This window comes from Candoia aspera, chromosome 4, assembly GCF_035149785.1.
Source record: "Candoia aspera isolate rCanAsp1 chromosome 4, rCanAsp1.hap2, whole genome shotgun sequence".
In the NCBI taxonomy this organism is placed as follows: Eukaryota; Metazoa; Chordata; class Lepidosauria; order Squamata; family Boidae; genus Candoia; species Candoia aspera.
In genome coordinates, this window is record NC_086156.1 from 8,089,495 (window position 1) to 8,111,118 (window position 21,624).

General features: G+C 40.1%; 1 protein-coding gene across 1 annotated transcript in view; it reads right to left on the minus strand.

Moving 5' to 3' along the window:
- Positions 1-1,609: 1,609 nt before the first annotated feature.
- The window catches only part of PAXIP1 (PAX interacting protein 1), a 28,765-nt gene continuing 8,750 nt past the window's right edge, over positions 1,610-21,624 (minus strand). The window contains exons 7-20 of the mRNA XM_063303371.1: positions 19,940-20,645; positions 16,540-16,634; positions 16,153-16,248; positions 14,926-15,063; positions 13,071-13,192; positions 12,381-12,565; positions 11,358-11,401; positions 9,679-9,746; positions 9,054-9,156; positions 8,609-8,777; positions 7,514-7,614; positions 5,684-5,818; positions 5,507-5,582; positions 1,610-2,944 (exon numbers count right to left, since the gene is read on the minus strand). Coding sequence (XP_063159441.1) covers positions 2,853-2,944; positions 5,507-5,582; positions 5,684-5,818; positions 7,514-7,614; positions 8,609-8,777; positions 9,054-9,156; positions 9,679-9,746; positions 11,358-11,401; positions 12,381-12,565; positions 13,071-13,192; positions 14,926-15,063; positions 16,153-16,248; positions 16,540-16,634; positions 19,940-20,645 — 2,130 coding nt within the window. The 3' untranslated portion in view covers positions 1,610-2,852. The remainder of the gene's footprint in view (positions 2,945-5,506; positions 5,583-5,683; positions 5,819-7,513; positions 7,615-8,608; positions 8,778-9,053; positions 9,157-9,678; positions 9,747-11,357; positions 11,402-12,380; positions 12,566-13,070; positions 13,193-14,925; positions 15,064-16,152; positions 16,249-16,539; positions 16,635-19,939; positions 20,646-21,624) is intronic.

Sequence of the window (21,624 nt, forward strand, 5' to 3'; positions counted from 1 at the left end):
CTGTTAAAATTTACGGCATTTGGGAGCAAACGTTTTAAGAAGCTGCTGCTGCGGCCAAACCACGTCCCTGGCATGCTGAAAAGGCCTGAAAATCATCGCCATGGTAACATTGGTTATTTATGAATTTTTATCCACCTGTCTACTGGCACTCGAGCAATTAAAATGCCAATTTTAACACATAAAAATAAAAAAGGCCATTACAATAAAGTCCAATTTAAAATCAGTATAATTAAAATCAAGAATCCGCTCAACTGAAAGCATGGGGGATTTACCCTATTTTTTAAAGTGTTGGGGAGAATGGGGAGCCAATCACTCCTCCTTGGAAGGGCACAATATTGGCAGGTGTTTGAACGGACAAGGCTCTTCAGGCTGCCCCTGTTGGTCTCTTTCTTGCCTGGCTACAAGGCACAACCCCTGGTTATGGGTTAGGTCCTACTTCCACTGCCCCTGCCCATCTTTCTGGGGGAAGGAGAGCCCTGGAGCAGGCCCCTCATCTACACCAGCTGGCAAAGAGAGGGGGTTCTCATCCTGTGCAACACACTCACCTGTAACTTGGGCATGATAATAGTCATGGTGGTGATGATGATGATGATGAGAATAAGAAAACCAGCTCTAACAGCAATACCTGATAGCCACAGAAGCTCTGAGGCATGTGGGCAGAAAACAGCAGTCCTGTTTCCTTTCAAGGAGACAAAATATAAGCATCAGTCTTATGATGGAGGAATGAGTTTCACTAAAAGCAAGAGGACGTAAAACTTACTTTTAGCTCGCGAATCAGCTGTCCGTCTTGCGGCGGCTGAGCGGATGGGGATTGCCCACTCGCTACAACCCACAAGGGTTGTAAAGCCCGTCACCTCTTAGAAGTCCCATTTGTTTAGCTGCCATGGGTCAGCAGCATAAGCTTTTTTAAAAAGTACACAGGACCAGAGGTGGCGATATAACTTTGTATTTTCGGTTCCTTGAAAACATGTACAGTTCCAGCACGAGAAAAGTGTCCTGACGTAACTGGTGGCAATTAGGGCAGTGTCTTCAAAACCTGTTTTCAGTAAATGGTGGTGTCATTCCTGCCACGTTCAGCCAGGAACCCTTCAGATGTCTTAGCACATTTTCTATGTGGAGAGAGGGAGGGAGAGACGTACACGGCTCCTTTCTAAGAAACCACATTCAGAAATATACAAACCAGGTACCAATTAATTCACCCTACGTAAGTTGCTAATACTTTTTTTTGAACTATGAAACCCAAGTAATTGGACTTCCTGGAACTATGTGAAATCTGCTGTAATTCAGAGATAGCCAACAGAGAGACTCACATGAGATATCTATTACGGTGGCTGCAAACATGAAAAATGTATTTTAAAAAGAAAAATGGACACACGAACACCCCCCCCCCAATGATTTAAACATTTTATCCAATCCACAAAAGAGTCTTTAGAACCATATAAAATAGCCAGCCGACTGCATCTTATGCAATCCTACTGAAATAGTTACCTCTGAATTACTCTTAAAATGATGAATATTCAACATAAAATTAAATGGATTAAGCTAATAGATTAACAATATCATTTTTTCAAGACTAAATCAACTTGGATGAAATAACTACATCTGTGGATTCCATTTTGCACGTTTATTTCATAAAAATTACAAATAAAGTTTATCACTGCAAATATGAATGAGTTCAAGCTAATTGCAGTAGGAACACACGTGACGTTAATAAACTCTGCTTAAAATACTTGGCTTTCAATATTAAAACACACCCGGGAAAATAAATGGAAGAATATCTTGCACCATTTGGAAGAACAGAGTAATTTACTCTTACCAGAAAGTGCTATAATTGCACAACATTTTAAAAATAAAAATCACCACTAAATGTTAAAGAAAAATCATTTAAAACTATGTTTATTTAAAACATGGGATAGTATTAATATAACAGCATAATAAAATAAAGTACAAAATATTTACTTCCATAATTTAAACATAACACAAGCCCTTTTTCCTTTACATTTTAATTTTGGTTGAATACTGCCGATTATTAAAACTTTAAAAAAAATCAGGAAAACTATTCTGCAGTATAAAAAGTAATCTCTCTGGTCTACAGTATAGTACAAAAAAACATAGTTAATTATGTTTAATAATAAAAAGTGGCACATCTTAAACAGATGCAGTAAATTTTGCTCTCCTGCCTTAATCTGTTCTTTGCCCTTCAGCAAAATAAGAGAAAACAAGAATTCCACGAAGTCCTGATTAACTGATCCACAGGCTGGAAAAGCTTGGAGGAAGGCTTCAAGAAATCTGAAGCAAAATCAGGCATTTTACTTCCAGTCAAGTAAATTTATATGTAGATTTGGTTAAGGGAAAAATTCACCTTCAAATACATATACGACCATAACCAGTTTCTTTAAATGGGCCTCAGCAGCACGAGGCAAGCGAGGTAAATGACTTATTTTGGCAACATCAAGTTATGATGGAAGTACATAATTTCAGCATTTGTGTAATGACATCACTGCGCCATGTCATCATTTTGAGATCATTATGGTTCGTTACATATGCCACTACATTATATAATAACCTCGTATTATGCAAAAGAAGGGGATCAAAATCTATTCCTTGCCTTAAAAACCTCAACAGTTTAAAGCCAATGACTGGTATTTATAAACAAAAGTGAAAATTGCTGTTTGTGCTTCAGCAAGCCCTCAGCAGAACAAAGAGGACCCAAGCATGCAGCAATAGCAGATAATGCATTATAATTTCCAGTCTGCATGTGTCTATTTTAGATACATTATCCCTATGGCCAACCACTGAGAACTAAGCCTGTTTCAGTGAGCCTGGCATTCTTACAGAAAGCATTACAATATTTAGGGAGGGAGGTAGCATATGAAAGGATATGAGTCGTAATCCAGTGTTTGAGTAAGAACACCAGTCAAAACAAATTCTGCATTGTGGACATCTGCAAAATATTGAAAGAACATACGAATACGTAAGATAGTAATATAAAAATTTAATCAGCAGCCTTCGTTAGAAAAACCTAGCAGCTGGGCCCCAATAAAAGATGGCTGTAATGCAGGTGGTATGTTTGACCAGATAAATCAGTGGCAACTCATGTGCTGGGCATGCGCCAAATGTAATGTGGGTTGTGCTGCAACCCAAGCAGCGTCTCAGCTAAGTGATAAATACACCGCACATTGCCACCCAAGAATTCTCCTGATTCCAGTCATAAAATGATCTGGCACAAAAGTCAAATGTCTTTTCCTACGGTTCAAACTATTTTAATATTCCACTTGATGGCACAACGAGAGGTATTTTTACCAGCGAGCAACAGCAAAATTAGAAGGGATGTAAGAAGGCTTGAAAGAAGTAAGAAGAGGAAGGGATACCCTAAATTTGGACACCCCTTACAAGATGTAATCCTGACAAACAACTAGAGACCATAGTGTTCAGAAGTTACTTGCAGGGGTCTGGACAGCAAATCTAGAATATTTTTTCAGAGGCACCAGACTTAATAAAAATTATAGTTTAGTTTTTACCAACGAAGATGCACAAAGTGCAATCTTAAATAGCTAATAATGTTGACTGGAGAAAGCATGGGGAATTTAAAGCAATAAAGGGCAATGGAATGCAAAAAACCCCACTAACAGTAATAATAATTACATTTAAGACACTATTATCTATGAGTGAATTCAACCTGGGAAAATACTTCCTGTATCTGATGAACTCAGTAACTGCCCAGTTGCTGGGAGTCAGGTGGCATATAAATTTAATAATAATAATAATCTTTGATATTCAAAGATGGTTCATTGTTTCTAAATACCGAGTATCAAGAAAATATTGAACATTCCTGATATTTTATACATAATTCTCAACATTTTGAGAGAATGAGAAGAAAATGACAAAAAGAAATCTTATAGAGAAAATACTTTACATTGCATTATAGGATGCACAAAAATAGGATACACTGTTTGCCCAGCAGGAATTTGCCGAAGTAGGATTGAAATGCAAATGTTGTCAGCATCCACTGATATTATTTTTTTCCTATGGTGATTTTTTTTTCAGTGATACTTTAAAAATCATCCCCATGGTCAATTTTTATGCAGACTGCCACTCTCTACTCTATTCTTGCTGCCTTGAAATGAAAAATAGCAGCACCAAGATTGTTCCAGGAACCCACTGTTTCCTACAGCCAGAACATTCAAATCATCCTGCAATCTGAGAGAGCCAGTTTGGCCTAATGGTTAAGGTGCTGGGCTAGAAACCAGGAGACTGTGAGTTCTAGTTCCGCCTTAGGCATGAAAGCCGGCTGGGTGACCTGGGGCCAGTCCCCCTCTCTCAGCCCAAGAGCCAATCAGGCGTGGTAGGAGAGTTCTAGTCCCGCCTCAGGCATGAAAGCCAGCTGGGTAACCTTGGGCCAGTCCCTCTCTCTCAGCCCAACTCACCTCACAGGGTTGTTGTTGTGGGGAAAATAGGAGGAGGAAGGAGCATTAGGGATGTTCACCACCTTGAGTTATTTATAATAATAATAGAGCAGGATAAAAATAAATAAATAAATAATAAGTGTTGGCACAGCCAACTATTAGGTTCAAATGGAACTGCTCAAGTGGGGTTATTTTATTCCAGGCTTGAAACAAAACACAAATAAGTGGGTAATATTAAAAAAAAAAGATTTAACGCAGAATTTGAGAACATATTTACTTTGCTTCCTTACTCTGGCTAACATCATCCTCTCCTGCTTCAGTTTTTTTTATAGTCTTTAATAATGCATGTTTTTATATATTTATTGGTTTTTAAATTAAGTGTTGTACATTGCCCAGAGTCATTTTTCTGTGAGATGGGTGGCTATACAAATTTGATAGATAGACAGACAGACAGACAATTTAATCCATTTCGTAAAGATGTTTTGTTTTTTGGTTACTGCATCAATATTCAGATGTTGTATTTATATTGAAACAGCTTTAAAAAAAAATAATAGAAATTCATTACAGAAAAATGTAAATTTATGAATTAGTAACTGAAGAAGTATATGGCTTGGGGGAACTGTAAGAAAAACCAAGATCTGTGTTACAGGCAATATATTCCCTTCTCCACATCTCAACCAGTAAATGTACCTTTATTTATTTATGAAATTTAGCAGCTGCTTGACTCCAAAGTGACCCTGGCAGCTTACACACGAATAGCAAACAGTAAAAAAGAACCAACAAAAAGAAAACCCAATGTGTAGTTTTAGTATTTGTATTATTATGAACTTCTGGAGTAGTGTTTCTCCACGTTAGGAACTTTAAGGTGTGTGGACTTCAACTCCCAGAACTCCCCAGCCAGCAAAACTGCTGGGGAGTTCTGGGAATTGAAGTCCACACACCTTAAAGTGGCCAAGTTGAGAAACACTGCTCCGGAGAGTCCGGGAGAGCACAGTGGGGCAAAAACGTGACTCATAAATAAATCCCAAACTACCTATATTCTGTGCGTCAAATTGCATGTTTAAACACGTAATTGTCACCCAAGGATATCAAGCACCTACCTATGCCCCTGGCAAAGTATTCTCGACATAAGTGTAGATCATTTTCACAAGAGATGAGGATAATCTCTGACAAGCTCTAAATAAAAAAAAAAAAGAAAGAAAAAAAGAAATTGAATTAGTCGACATAGCTTAAAGTGAAATACTCCATAAAAAAAAACAAATAGAGGTAACACCCACCTTATTTTGTTTGTGTTCCATAAGTTTTCGGAAAGAAGGTTGTTTGGACAATACCTTCCCCCCTGCACATTCCACGATCGATTTCATGGTGGACAGGCTAGGGCAAATTCCAGGAGTAATGTAGAAGTACTTCCCCTAAAATAAGTAAAGTGCAAGGCACATTTATATTTAACCCGTTTCTCTATTTGCATTTAAACGTATTTATGTGATTCTACTTTTTTACAGGGACCTGGAATAAATTTACAGGCACAAGAGCCTTTGTCCACCAAATAGCAGAACTGTCGTTTTTGTTTTAGAAAGTATGTCTATGGACTTGTTTGATCAGAGAAAAGACAATATCCAGTCAGTTTACTGCTGAGTGGAAACCCCTTATGGACTTTTTGCATAAAACAGAAAAAAATGAACTTACGATTTATGGTTTTGATGATTAGATATGATAGATTATAGAAAGAAGAGAGTCACGATGTAGTTTTAGAGAGAGAGGTCAAGTTATAATTGTACTTATAACTGCTGTAAGGAAGTTTGGAAGCTAATTCTTTGTATCTTTTCTATTTTTTCTTCTATTTTTTCTTTCTTTCTTGCAGTTTTAGCTCTGATTTCTTTTTTCTTCTTCTTTATATTAGTTTGTATTAGTTTTTACCTATGTTTTCAAAACGTTTAATGACAGACAGACAGACAGACAGATATGCATGCTGGCTGGGGAATTCTGGAAGTTGAAGTCCACACATCTTAAAGTTGCCAAGGTTGAGAAACACTGTGCCAGGGAAAAGATGTGCTTAGTTTAAGGAGGTGACCATAGGTGATATGCAAATGCACTCTGCATCACCTTTTCTCCTACAAATCCAGACTGGTGCACAGTCCCACTGGTCCTTAGGACTTCTTAACATGTTATCAAAGGTAATCATTGTTCCTTTAAACGCAAATGGAGTGATTCACAAATCAAAATGCAGATAGACTATTTTATAGATATTGGATCATCGCAGAGGTTTCTAATGGCCCATACAAGCAATTTTCTAGTATATCTTGTTTTCAGATAATTCTCCATCACAAGCTTTAAACAAAGAATTCACACTGCCACCAAGAGTCAATATATAAAACTACCATACATAATGCATAACACTATAATTCAAAGACTTTTCTGAAACTATCTGCACAGATACTGAAGGAATTCTTTGTTTTCATAGAGAAGTCATTAGTTCCACTTTATTAAGTAATAAAGGACAACATGTGTGTCAGGTATATCAAACTATAATATGAGGATGACTTCTGCACTGATAAATGACTGGCTAGTAAACAGGTTTCAGAAGAGATGTTGAAGTCAAAGCCAACCATGGTGGGTGTTAATGTCTACTTCAGCAAACTAGTCATAATTCTTGCTCGATCTTTGGAGGCTGCCACGAATTAACTCACCAAACTGACTGAAAAATAAAAGCACTCATGCAGTTCTAATCCACAGCATTTTTGGAAAGCAAGAATATGAAGTCCTGCAACTACTTTTGGTTCATTAGTTATGGTGCTCATATGCATATGTCGATCCACTTTAAAACAAGTGGGATCTGTCACAAGGTAGAGTACTTCTGTTCAAGGTATTAGATCCCATTTCCCTTCCAACTTGGTTTTCTGGCTCCCAATTTCCCCCAAGTTAGCTTCCTGGGGCCTCTGGGAAGTTAATTTGTTTTAGATTGCTCGAGCGGCATGGATTTCACCCTTGGAATGCTCTCTTAAAGAAGTTCGGTTATTTCGGCTTGCTGACAGTATCCTCTGAAACGTGACAATATATCTAAATATTTAGCCTGTGGCTCTCAGTGTTTACAACTAATACAATTATACCTTAAAGAGCGGTGTCACTTGCGCTCTCTTGAGAGAGTCTTCCAAACTGAAACAGAAAAGGACTTCAGCTTCTGCATCCCGGAGTATGTAGCTCTGTTCTTCTAAAAAAGGGGGGAAATAAAACTTTAACTTTTCGTAACAGGTCATTAAGCGCAGTGTCCCACAACCTTGGCCACTTGAAGACGTGTGGACTTCAACTCCCAGAATTCCCCAGCCAGCCATGGCTGGCTGGGGAATTCTGGGAGTTGAAGTCCACACGTCTTCAAGTGGCCAAGGTTGAGGGACACTGATTAAGCGGGAAGGAGGAGTCCCAGGCAAGGACTGCAGGGGTGCTGCAGGGGGTGGTGCTATGGAGGGCAGACGGGCCAGCGGAGGCTGCACACAAGTTGGGGGAGGCCTCGTGAAGGCCACAGAGCTGTGGGCAGGCGGGGGGGGGGGCTGCTGTGGTGGCAGGCACTACGGAGGGCAGGCAGAGGCCATGAGTACAAAATCCCTGGGATCTTGTGCTCCATAGCGGGCTCCTCAGGAGAAAAAACGGCAGGACTGACTTACTGGAGTGACTTATGACCTTCCCTGCCGGCTTCCCCATTGACTTTCCCTGCGGGAAGCCAGCAGGGAAGCTCACAAATGGCAAACACATGACCGCAGCTCGCTGTGACACTGTAACTGTGAGCTGGGCACCCAAGTGCCCGGATCGCAATCACATGACGGCGGGGGTGCTGCAATGGCCAAAACTTCAAGGACCAGCCATACATCCATTTTTGCAGTGCTGCCCTAACTTTGAACAGTCGCTGAATGAATGGACGTAAGCTGAGGACTACCTTATGTAAAAAACAGAAAGACAAGACAAGAATGGGGCCTAGTTTCAAAATGACACAGCAGTTTGTTCTATTCTAGTTAAGCATATGGAAAAAAAATCAGTATTTTAGAGGAAAAATTATTAAACATTCTAACAGTTTTAATCTAATTGTTTCAATGAAGTTCACTTACTTAGAAACAGAAGGACACCAGTTCCAATGCAAGTTGCACCGTTACATTTTAAGGATGGACTCCACAACGCAACTCTTACTTTGTTCAACATGATCGTTTACTTACCTATAAATTTCTGACACTTGAAACATTCTTCCAGCCATTCTGGGGTTACAATATGTTTTACCACTGAAATTGCTGTCAGGAATTTCACAGTGCGGGTTACTTTACTAGCTATCAAATGAGTACATTTCTGAGCGGACTCTGCTACTTCGCCCCCAAGAATGTAGAGTTTCTGAAAATTGAAGAAAAAGTGAAAAAAAGAGAGATTTAGCACCTTCAGCCATAATGGGACGACGAACTAGAGAATGAATAATACTATACACTAAATGGGCAGCCCAGTATGTAGGCGAATACCTTTGAAGAGCAATGCTCAAGTGTTACAAAATGATACTTTTGATACCTGGTATGACCCACACACTCAATTTGTCAGTGGGGGCAACAAGCATACCATAAAATCAAACCTAAAGTTACAACCAAACCTTTTCTTTTAATTCAAGAAGGAATTCACCTTGATGTACTGATGGACTTGAGTAGGCTCAAATCCCGTAAAAAGAACCACTGGTGTCAATTCTGGTGTCAGTTTTTTTGTGGGTGTTGGCACGTCTTCAATTCTATAAATATAAAATAATCTTGATGTTATTTTTATTTTCTAAATCGAGTAACTTAATAATTACTTCCTAAATCCAAAATTAGGGCAACTGGCTTTAACTCTCTGCGATACTAAAAGTCGAAGAGAGATTTTTTTTTTCCCATTTAGTAGATTATAAAATAAAAGAAGTTTGGTTATATTTGGATGTAGCTGACATAGGCGGCTTCAACTTTGATTTAAAGATCCCAACAATAGATACACAAAACTAAATCCTTAGAAGAATGATTGGAGTGAGTTTAGAATCTGCTTTCCTTAGCATTTATGAGGCACGTCTGCTTTTGTGTGACCTTTCTCATTCCTTTGACATGCCTCCCACTCCCAAAAGTTTGTCCCTTGATTTCTCCCCATGGCTAAAGCTTCTCTCCAGATAATGTTCAGCTCAAAAATGTAGTATTGTTTAAAATCTAAAAATAATTTCATTTCAGTTAACAACACACCATTTCCAAGGAAATTTTGAACTGCTTAAGCACAGTCATTTTCTTACCTTGGCCTCTTGGTTGAAGGCTGAATTACTGGTTCATTCTGCTTTGGTTTGAGTGGTAATCTCACATTCTGCAATTAGACAAGGCATAAATTTGGTTTTCTTAAGCACTATTTATAATTTTGTACCAGTAGCTTTAAATATATTTAAACACATATATTATATCAAAGGCACATAAACCTACAGCATAATGTTGTTCCTGCCAACCCATAAAATTCAATGGTGCTTATTCCTAGGAAAATAACTATGTCTAAGTCAAAATGCTGCAGCAGAAAAAGGTACAAGTATTATGAACTTTAAAATTTTGTGATGCTTTCCAAACAAAACATGTTTTATTTCATGTATGCTGTCTAGCATAGTTCATCAATTATCACATAAGCACCTAAAATATTCACAGTACAGAATTCAACTCCCCAAGACATGTCATTCATGCCAAATGTATATATGAGGAACACAGTGGCCCATTTCAAATATACTGCAAGTTCAGGATTTAGTATTATGCGTACAAGCAGGAATACGCCTATGGGAAGTGCAGAGCTCAAGCAGCTGGAAAGAGCAGATGACATGGGCACTTGATGTGATTGCTGCCAAGTGGCCTCTCTGTGCTAACCTTGCCATGTTATCTGGGACATCTTCTGGCCTGTGGAGTCTGATGAAATGGACAGGATACTCCTTGGGCTGTCCCTGGCCACTTGCAAACTGGATACATGTTCCTCTTAGGACTGGAGGTGTGTAATAGACTGGACCTAGGAGGTGGTCAACACCTCACTTCAGGAGGAATTGACGCTGGCAGCCCCCTCCTCAGGAAACCCTCCCTGGATCTGCTACCTCCTCCTCATAAACTGATTTTAGTTTCATGTAAACAGAATCAGAGATTTCAGCAGGGGGATAGTGCTGCAACATTACTGCACTAGAGCATACAATGGAGACCAGGAACTGGAAAAGCCTGCCCACCCTGCTTTAACAACCAGTTAAGAGTTCTGCATGCAATAAACAGTATTCTGATCAAGTGAAACTAAATTCAAGTTTATTCATCTTTCTGCCGTATGGAAGGAAGCAGCAAGCACTTGAACAGCATAGGCCCACTCTTGATGCCAGTCTTTTGTCCCAATTACCATGATCATAGCCAAGTCGGAAATTCCCTGTCAACTGGGGAAGCACTTACACAGACACTGCACCTGATTTCCAAGGAAGGAGAGCAATGTAATGATCAGGTGCAGCATCTGTGAAATTTTAACTGAAGTAAAGGTAAAGGTTTCCCTTGACCTAAAGTCCAGTCGTGTCCGACTCTAGGGGGCGGTGCTCATCTCCGTTTCAAAGCCGAAGAGCCGGTGTTTGTCCATAGACACTTCCTTTGTGGTCATGTGGCAGGCATGACTAAACGGAACGCCGTTACCTGCCTGCCGAAGTGGTACCTATTGATCTACTCACATTTGCATGTTTTCAAACTGCTAGGTTGGCAGGAGCTGGGACTAGCAACGGGAGCTCACCCCGCCGCGTGGTTTCGAACCGCCGACCTTCCGATCAGCAGCTCAGCAGTTTAACCCGCAGCGCCACTCAATATAGAAATATTTTAAACAAAAGAAATATTTTATAGGCTAGAATCCCTTCGCTTTTTCATGTGCATTCTTTTTCTGTTCCCCAATACTTAAAGATGTTACTGTAATAGCAACGCCACGTACCATTTGAAGTTCAGGTGACACCTTTAAAGGCACTCTCCAAGCATCTGGAATTAATAGAGAAACAGCAAGAACTCTTATACAAAGGCATGGTTTTTGTGATGGCCCAATACTTGGAGCAATGCCGGTTTGGTACATCCACTCCTTTTGGCCAATTAGGACACACAATTTAAAATCCCACAGAATGATGCAATCCCCATAGGTTAAGCTGATCTATACATAAATACATAAAAATCTGCTTCATATAGTTCTTCCTACCATTTCTCCCTCTTCATTAAACTTCTAACAGTGCAATCCTCATAATAATAATAATGGAAGAAACTAAATGGATTGAGTCAATAAAGACAACTCAGAGCAATTAATTACATCACAAAAAAAGCTACATTTGAAAACTTGCTTTAAGTCAGGTTTCTCATTGATAGTCTATAGGGCTAGAAGATACTGTTTTAAAGAATAATTCATATTAAAGGGCATTTCATTGAATCTTCCCTTTGAACTGAATCTTCAGCTTCCCCTTGTTTTGGCTGAACTATACTTCTGCAGAAAGTGCTGAAAAATTGAAATGCCCATGAAATAAAGTATTGCTGGACAGTTAACTGCTAGACTAGAGTTTTTTCATCACACGGCCATGATATGCCTAGTAAAAGTATTTGCACCTGAGATATTATTTAAATGCTTCCATTTATTCAGTTTACAGATTATCAATAGGGTTAACATGATTACAGTACCAGTAATTAAATATTACTTTGGTGCCTGTTTTAAAGAGAAAGATATATACACTTAAAAAATTAAACCCGGATTTTAAATTAAAGATAATCAATTGTTTAATTCCTTTTTAAAACTATTTTTATGCACATTAGGAATAAGTCTGGTTAAACTTTAAGAACCTTATTTTTATCAACATAAAAGAATCGCATAAATACAAGAAGCACACACAATGCACATAATGGTATGTCCAACAGAAGCAACAAGTTATTATTTTTGTGCCGAAATGCAACGGTTGTTACGTTTTGCAAGTCTTCTTACCAAGGAGGTTTGGAACTAGTTGCTGATTAGGAGCAAGTGGTTCTTGGAGATTGAATACTGTGTATCGATTGTGCTGCATTTGCCGCAAAGCTTCAAAATTTCCAAGTAATATATCGCAGAGCCATTGCGCATTGACGCAAGGTATCCTCCACTCTTTGGCCTTCTCATACTTTAAGCCAGTTGGCCTTGAAATAAGAAAAAGAGGCAATGATAGGAAGCAAGTTAGAACAGCCTTTCCCGGTCCCAAAAGTATGGCGGCTGCATCCCCAAAATTCCCAACCCACACAGCTCTCAGAAAGCACCAGGCTGGGGAAGACTGTCAATGTCACAGTTTGTTCAAACTTCACATTCAATAGTACTTACTATAAATTGCCTTATTAGTTAAACTATTTTTTATATAAAAATGACAAATGACTTTTGAACCTAAATATTTATTTTGATTCGGGTAACTTAAAAACCCATTAAAACATACAATTTTGGGGGACTGAATGCTAGTTTTTTACAGAATAAAAATAGCCAGTACGGCTTAACAATGTCAAGGAAGAAGAATATACTCCAACACTTTTAATATACTATCACATAGCAAGGAAAACCTAAATGCTTTTATTCTGAAAAAGGGTTGTTAGAATAATGTACACAAAAACAGCCCCATCAATGTTATCCACATTGTTATTCCATAACAGCACTTACTCTTTACAGATAAGAACTGTGTTACTGCGACAAAGATAGCCTGTGTACTTCGCTCCTGCCAGGTAGGCCATCAACTTGAGATCATCTCTGTCACTATCCACAAAACCTGTTACGGAGATTATCTGGACAGAAGCAAACAAAGCAGTTCTAAATACTTGTTATTTTTTTCTATTAAGTGACATTAACTAACTAATTCAGTACTTCTCAAAATAAGACGCAACTGAAGTTGCCAGCATAGATTCAAGTTCTGGATTTCCAGGACATGGGCAAGAATACAAGACCGCGTGAACGCATGACATTCTTCTTTAAGAGGAAGCATGTCCAAGTGTCTTAATGAGTTATCTCCAAAAGATGGGAGGAAAGGCTGAAATCTCTATGCGCCAAGGCTACTGGGCTAGATGGCTGCATTATATCCTGCAGAAGATTCGGGGGAGAGAGAGAAGTGAGCGTTTTTCTCTGACAGCAACCCCTTTCTTCCTTCTTACTGCCAGTAAGTCAAAATACAGCTGGCAAGAGCCCCCTCTCTCTCAAGCACTGGGTTAAGGGGGTGATATTAGACAGGTGGTGGCAGGAGGAACTACTAAGTCACTACCCCATGGCGAGGAGGGTGTGTCACACTCCCCAGGAAGGAGCAAATCTGAGGGTATTTCTGGATTTGAAATCTCCCTCTGGTTTCCCAGAGTGAGGCAACAGCCAGGCGTGCCCTTCAGTGGCTTTGTCTGATTCACTAACGGTGTCCCTTCCTGGAAGAAAGTAACTGTGCTGCGTGAGCTCCAGGCTTGACTACCGCAATACGCTTCACGTGGGGCTGCCTTTGCAATTAGTCCAGAAAGTTCAGCTAGGACAAAACACAACAACAGGACTGGTATGGAAGAAGTCAAAGAGACCACCTCACACCTATGCCAGAAGCACTACACTGGCTGGCAATTTGTTTCCAGCTGAAATACAACAAAGTTACAACAGCACTGAATGAGGGGGACTTACGACGGATCCTCATAGTTGTGGCCACTGCAGCGTCTCCATGGTCACATGATCGTGATTTGGGCGCTTGGCAACCAGCTCGCAATTATGATGGTCGCAGCGTCCCGCAGTCACAGGATTGCCATTTGTGACCTTCACTGCTGGCTTCCGACAAGCAAAGTCAATGGGGAAGCCGGCAGGAGGTTGCAAATGGAGATCTCGTGCCCACAGGATGCTGCAACTGTGTGGGATTCGCCTAACGAAGGCAACCGGGACTGCCGCAACTGTTGGCGTAAGTCAGTAAGCCATAACGTGGCATCGCGCTTTATGGCCACATCACTTAGTGATGGAGTTCCCGGTCCCAATTACCGTTGTTAAGCAAGGACTACCTGTAGTTATTATTTGGGTCCTAACGGTCCCAATTACTTGGGTCCTAAAGTACCTATTACTTGGGTACTAATGACTTTCTGATTCCCGTCCTCTTTGAAACCATCACAGGGCTGCCTACTGGTTTACCAGTCTTGCTTATACAGACTTGATGCTGAACGTTTTTTGCCACTGGAAATGGCCAAATTTTAGTATTTCCCCCAATGTATGAATAGCAGTCCCATTCCCTCTCTTAACCATCCACTCAAATTCTCCTGAATTGCCATTTTCCTGTCAAATTTCTGTCTTTTGGGGAGCAACGTTTTTTCAAAGCTTTAAGGCTGGGAATGGGAGTGGGAGAACCATAGGAGGCACACCTGCAAACCTGTCCTGTCTAGTTACGTAACTTTTTAAAAAATGGAGCACTAGATATTTACTCATTTTTGTACTCCTTGATTTAAAACACGCATTACAGTAGAAGAATAAGAGCAGCAATTCCAAAACCAAAACCTAGATTAAGCTTCCTTACATGATGAGAACATGGTTTTCCTCCAGGTGGAAATGCTACTGGAAAATGAAGCGCTCGATGGGGTGGTATCATTTTCTTCCTTTTTAGCACAGTGTTCAGCCAGTGGGCAGTGATACATCTTTTCCTTTCTTTCAGAGCCTACAATGTGCAGCAGAACATTGTTACTGCGCGTTTTAATTTATCACATTTTATAAGTACTACATAAAAGTACTTGTTGAAGATGAACAAGATGCATCCTTGGTGCCTTAAGTCTTCAGCTACAGCCCTCAAATCAAAATTGGGGTCTGGAAGTCTAGGTCTGTATGCTGTCGCACACAATGCCAAATGTTGTAGTAAAGGTAAAGGTAAAGGTTTCCCTCGACGTAAGGTCCAGTCGTGTCCGACTCTAGGGAGCGGTGCTCATCTCCGTTTCTAAGCCTTGGAGCCGGCGTTGTCATAGACACTTCCGGGTCATGTGGCCAGCATGACTCACGGAACGCCGTTACCTTCCCGCCGAAGCGGTACCTATTGATCTACTCACATTTTGCATGTTTTCGAACTGCCAGGTGAGCAGGAGCTGGGATTAACAACGGGAGCTCACCCCGCCGCGCGGTTTCGAACCGCCGACCTTCTGATCGGCAAGCTCAGCGGTTTAACCTGCAGCGCCACCGCATCCCTCTCCAAATGTTGTACGGCTTCTATTTATTTCTTAAATTCATTTCTTGTCTTATGCAGTACCGCTTCTTCCATTTTTTTTCTTCCTCCATAACAACAACACAGTGAGGTAAATTGATCCGAGAAAAAGCAACTGCCTTCATCGTCTTGTGCTGTCAGTGGATTTCCTGGTTCTCATTCACCACCTTAAACCAGTGTTTGTCAACACTGGCACCTTTAAGATGTGTGGACTTCAACTCCCAGAATTGTGGACTTTAAGTCCACACACCTTAAAGTTGCCAAGGTTGACAAACACCACCTGAAACATCATACCATAATGGTGTTTTTTTTTTTTTTTTGCTTCAGGTCATCCTCAACTCCACCTGAAAATAAAATCTGGAGTTACTTGCCTCATAGACAAGGGGAGAATATTAAGCTTCAAACCTCAGGATCTCATGATTTAGAGAGTTACATATTCATTGGGGAGATTCTCTGCTACTGGTAGTAGACCAGATAAACTGTATTTTAAAAACCTAGAAAGAGATATTAAACCATTTCCCTTAACTAGAAATGATATATGATATTCTGTCATACCTGTGCGTACATATTACTAAGCTGACTTTCACACAGAAGGTGTGTACATCGGCTTGTCAGGGTAGGATCAACTGTACCACCATGTGTTTGGATTACCTACAACAAATCAAGAAAACTTAAAAGACATGTTAATCTAACATAATAACGATAGAAATGTTTGAAGCTATCCAGTCAAGGGGAGAAAATCCAAAGCAGTAAGACAAAACACCTTCTGCTGAAAACAGGCATATTTTGTATACTGCTAAACACATCTCTATTGGAATTCATTTGTTACAAAGAAACTGCTGAAAGCTTATTTTTAAAACTAGGTTGTTAATCTGATTTTTCATTAAAAATCTATTTAGAAATCTGATTTGAAAAACATGCATAAATGGAACTGATATTCACCCTTTTCCAAGTTGCCAACAGTTGTTTATCGGACATCTGTTCAGGATAATCAGCAATCGCAAAGACACAGCCCAGTAAGAAATATTCTTCAGGAACTGAAAAAATAATGCAGTTGAAATTAATGTAAAACCCTTTTTCCTCTTAAATTGTAATTAATGCAATCATCTCCGATGGATTGTAAGCTTAGAACCTGGCTCCTCCCAAATCAATCCAGCTGACCAGCACCGAGATGCAGATGCCTGATCTTTACCGGTCCTTCAAATATAGCAGTTCTCCAGAGCGAGAGGCCATCCTGGAGGTCATTGGGGCGTGCAAAGCATTTCAGTTCCCAAATAGCCATTTCACATACTTCAAGATTGAAAGAAGGTTCAATCTTGAGAGTTTTGTTTCAAGATTAGAACAAATTACACAGCTTTGCTCTATATTTTGACCAATATTGTCCCAAGGTTCCAATTATTCCCACAGCAACTCGGCTGCTCTTTTGTGGTTTGCACATTGCTTCTTCTCCCCCGCCCCCCCATGTGTCTTCTAGCTCAGCAGACAGCAGCAGGAACCATTCATGTCCCTACAGTTATTAGTTCAGAATGAAGCAAATAACGTGGGAATGGATTGTTGAGAAGGAAGCAGAAGTTAAGCATGTAGCCAGGCAAAAACAGATTGCTTCCAATTGCATGTCTGCCAGCCTGTTACTGCTCTGAGAAAGTTACAATCTATGTGAATGGGTGGATTAAGGTTAGAATTCTTGTGGGTAGTGGATAGCATGTGCTTTGTGGGCAGGGAGTCATTGCTTTGCAAATAAAAGTCAAATACGACTGTGTGTATGGATGCACATTGCTGTGCTTCACAAATGTTGCTAATTCTGTTGAGGTTGTATTTGCAAAGACTGCTACTGCCAGGATTAGCTTTCTGACAACATTTTAAAAAGCAGACTTCTTTGCTGATTTTGGACTGGTTTCCTGAGCTTAGGATAAGCATTCTGGACAGGTTGGTGAGCATTCTTAAGTTGGAGTTTTCTGACTGACACATAAATTTGTATTTTTCTGAAAAAATACAAATGTATGTGTCAGTTTAGGCTAACTGATGAAGTTTATCAGGTATGAGGTTCAATAGTTGCACTGCCTGGGTCAATAACTGTATTGCCTTGTGCCTTTTTCTGCTGTTGTATTATTATGCTCTACATTTTCAATTCAAGCAAAGCGGAATTGATCTACGATTTTAAAAAATCCTACTTTTTAATGCTCCAGGGCATGAACATCAGATTACGTGGCTAGTAAGATGTTGTGATTATTGACTCTTCGCTGCATTTGTCCTTGGCAACCCTTTTAAGGTGCAGCTAGCATCCCAGAGTCACATTTGCAAGATGGGCAGCATATGCATCAATTTAATAAATACAAACAAACAAACACTAAATCTATTGCTTGAACATACTAAGTAGATGAAGTTGTAGTCTATGTTGATTGTCTGAAACCAACATAAAGAGATATTGGTCAAGACTTTGATTTAAAAAATTAAAAACCCGTAACATGGAGGAAAACATTCAATCCAATATGTACTCGCTTACTGCCTCATTTGCAGGCATATCTTGAAAAGAATCTAGTTGAATTAACTAGATGAATTAATTGAACATTAACTATGATTTTTTTATTAATGCATTACTGAATACCTTAGGATTTATTGAAATAACTGAAAAAGATTTTTCCTACTGAGAAAGATGTGTATTCTGATAATAACTTCTGTCTGTTCCAGCTGTTCTAATGGCCTCCTCCTGGGATTTTTAAAACATTTTTCTAAAATGTTTAAAACATTATCCCTTTGGCTAACTTTTCTGTTAAGTTGCACAGCAGTAAGTGTGGACTGCCAGTGAAATTACTCATGTTCTTGGGATGCAAAACAACGCAACAAGGGATACATTTCAAGTTCTCATTATTTCCTGTGACTGGAACACTCGAAAATGTTTCAAATTTACTTCCAATGGAGTGCAGCCAATTTGGAATATTCCGATGAAACCTTCAAATGGGATTATTTTGTCCTGAGCTCAAAGCTGAACATCTCCATTATACATATACCCATAGTGGTAAACAGAAATGATGAGCATGGAATACTTTCACAGATGATTAGGAGGAAGAAACACCATGCAGGAATAACTTCTCATTAGCACTAAGACTAATAAAGCATCTGCTTAGAATTTTTACTGAGCAAGTGCCATTGCAACAAATACACTTTGAAAGACAGGTTTGACAAATATGCCCCATATTAAATGAAAGCTGTCACAGAGGGAAAAATACTGGATTCTAGTGCTAATTGCATTTTTTCTTTAATCCGTTCAATCTTGTCTGATTTTCAGAGACTGCCTGGACACGTCCCTGCAGTTTTCTTGGCAAGGTTTTTCAGAAGTGGTTTGCCATTGCCTCCTTCTTACGACTAAGATAAAGTGACTGGCCCAAGGGTCACCCAGCTGGCTTCGTGCCTAAGGTGGGACTAGAACTCACTGTCTCCTGGTTTCTAGCCCAGTGCCTTAACTGCTACACCAAACTGGCTCTCAGTTGCATTTAAAATTTTAACAATTACATTTGAGATGTCACTCTATTTGAAGCGTAATGCAACTGAATAATTTGGTTTTCTTCTAGTGCTCTAGTATGAAATTAGGTAGCTCAGAAACGCACTGCCAGCCCAATCCAAAATGTATTCGATGACAGTTAAAGAACTGAGCAGAGGTCCAAAAACCTTAAAAACAACCTTCTTCTAAACATTTTTATCCATGCACAAGAACTTCCTTAGGGTGGCAGCTATTCTTGATTTCTCTGGCACCTCATCCCTAATGGCTCAGAGCACAGCCTTTTTAGCAAGGACATCAAGGCTGCAGAAACCTCTCACGCTGGGATCTGCCCTGCCTTTTGCCTGTATTGCTGATCTAACTAAGATGGCCCTCCCTCTTTCAGAAATCCACTGACTGGGAAAGGGCTTGCCTTGTACCCAGCTCCTTGTACTGGCCATGTGATACACTGCATGCGAATATATTTATACCTAGCTTGCTCTAGAGCAGTGTTTCTCAACCTTAGCAGCATTAATATGTGTGGACTTCAACTCCCAGAATTCCCCAGCCAGCATGCTGGCTGAGGAATTCTGGGAGTTGAAGTCCACACATATTAATGCCGCTAAGGTTGAGAAACACTGCTCTAGATGATTTATTACCGACCAAAAATTTAACAGCCAAAATAGTTTTTCTCAGTTTAAACAGTTTTACCTCAACATGTAAGAACAAAGTGGATTAATTACTTATCTACCCCCCCAGGGTTGTTCTTGTGGGGAAAAATAGGAGGGAGCATCATGTATGCCACCTTGAGCTCCTGTACAAAAGGCAGGATACATATATACATAACTAATTAACTAACCAACCAACCTTCTACAGATGGGTCATGGCCAAACAGCTGCTGCTGCTGCAGTGGTTGCTGTTGGGGATTCTGTGGTGCCTGAACCGGGACCGGATGGTGCAGCGTCTGGGATGTTGGAGTCAAGTGCTGTGATGTCTGATTTTGCATTTGTTGCTGCTGCTGCTGCTGCTGCATTCGTTGCAAGTGCTGCTGCTGAAGTTGTTGCTGTTGATGCTGCTGCTGCAGCTGCTGAAGGTTTTGCTGCTGCAGCTGCTGCAGCTGCTGGTGCTGTAGCTGCTGCTGTTGCAGCTGATGCAACTGCTGTTGCAAGGCATGCTGCTGCTGAAACGGCAATGGCTGTTGGGGACGGTGCATTTGCTGCTGGGAATGTATTGGCTGGGAAGGAAAGGGTGGCTGCTGCGGCTGCGGGAACTGGTGCTGATGGACGTGCTGCTGTGGTGCAAACTGATGAGGCTGCTGTGAGAAAGGCTGCTGGGGAATCTGAGGCTGGGGTGGCTGGGACTGTTGCTGCAACTGCAGGAGTTGTTGGGGTTGAAGATGCAAGAGATGGTGATGCGGTTGCTGCGGTTGGTGATGCTGCGGCGGCGGCTGCACCAAGCGTGCTTCTGAAGTCAATTTAACTTGGCTAAGCAATACCGCATTTGAATGTCCCTGTTGGCTGTGGTTTACCTGTTGCTCCAAAGTTTTTGTAGGTGCTGAAAGTGACTGCAAGATCTAGAAAACAGTATGGATGCTTTATTATAGTTATTCTGCTATTTTCTTTCTAACACCCCTTCTGGTAAAAAGCTACCAAGGCTATTCAGAATGAATCAAATAATACAATAGGAAAATAAAAACCAACAGTTAAGATTGCATTAAAAATACTGAAAGTACATTAAAAGCAAAATTAAAGCAAAACATCTTAGCGCCTTTTCTGAAAGCCAAGAGTATGGAGGATATTATAGTTCTGAAGAAAGTGCATCTCTCCCATAACCTTGACATACAGACCTTTGCAAGTGATATTACCGTCAAAGAGAAATTTCCTGAAGATCTTAGCAGACAGACATATGTACTGAAACAAGTGTTTCCTTAGGGCTTTAAAGGCTAGATCAACATTTGGAATTTAATCTGGAAAATAACTGGCACCAACGCTGTCTGCAACAGTGGTATAGTAATACTCTCTTGATACCATGCCTTGGTTAGCTGCATTTAGCACTATCTGAAGTTCTGAAGGCTCTTAAAGAGGGGCCCTAACTAGGCTGTGGATAATTGCTTCCAGTTAAGTCAGACTTCAGAAGTGTTACAGATAGTTCACCAAAATAGGACTACCATGTAAAAAATTCAAGGACTGGGTACAAAAGAAAATTATTAAATTATGTTCCTATATTCCACATGACTTTCATAAAGCATCCTACATTTTAAACAACAAAGCAATTAATGGCATCTCCCTCTTCCAAACATTCCCTTTACTTCTGAAGTTCATAGACAAGTGAGGATCCTTAAGTAGAGTGTTCAAAACACCCAGGAGGGTCAAGGGTGGTCTAAGAATTCCAAACAGAGCAAAACAAAACAAAACACAAAACCTTCAATATGACAAGTGACATGTGTTTGCAAATTTAAATGCGTGTAATTGTTGCAGCAATCATGTCAGGGGAGTCACTACTATGGACATCAAATTCAAGTGACAGAAAGCGTTCATTTTCAAGCAACAGTT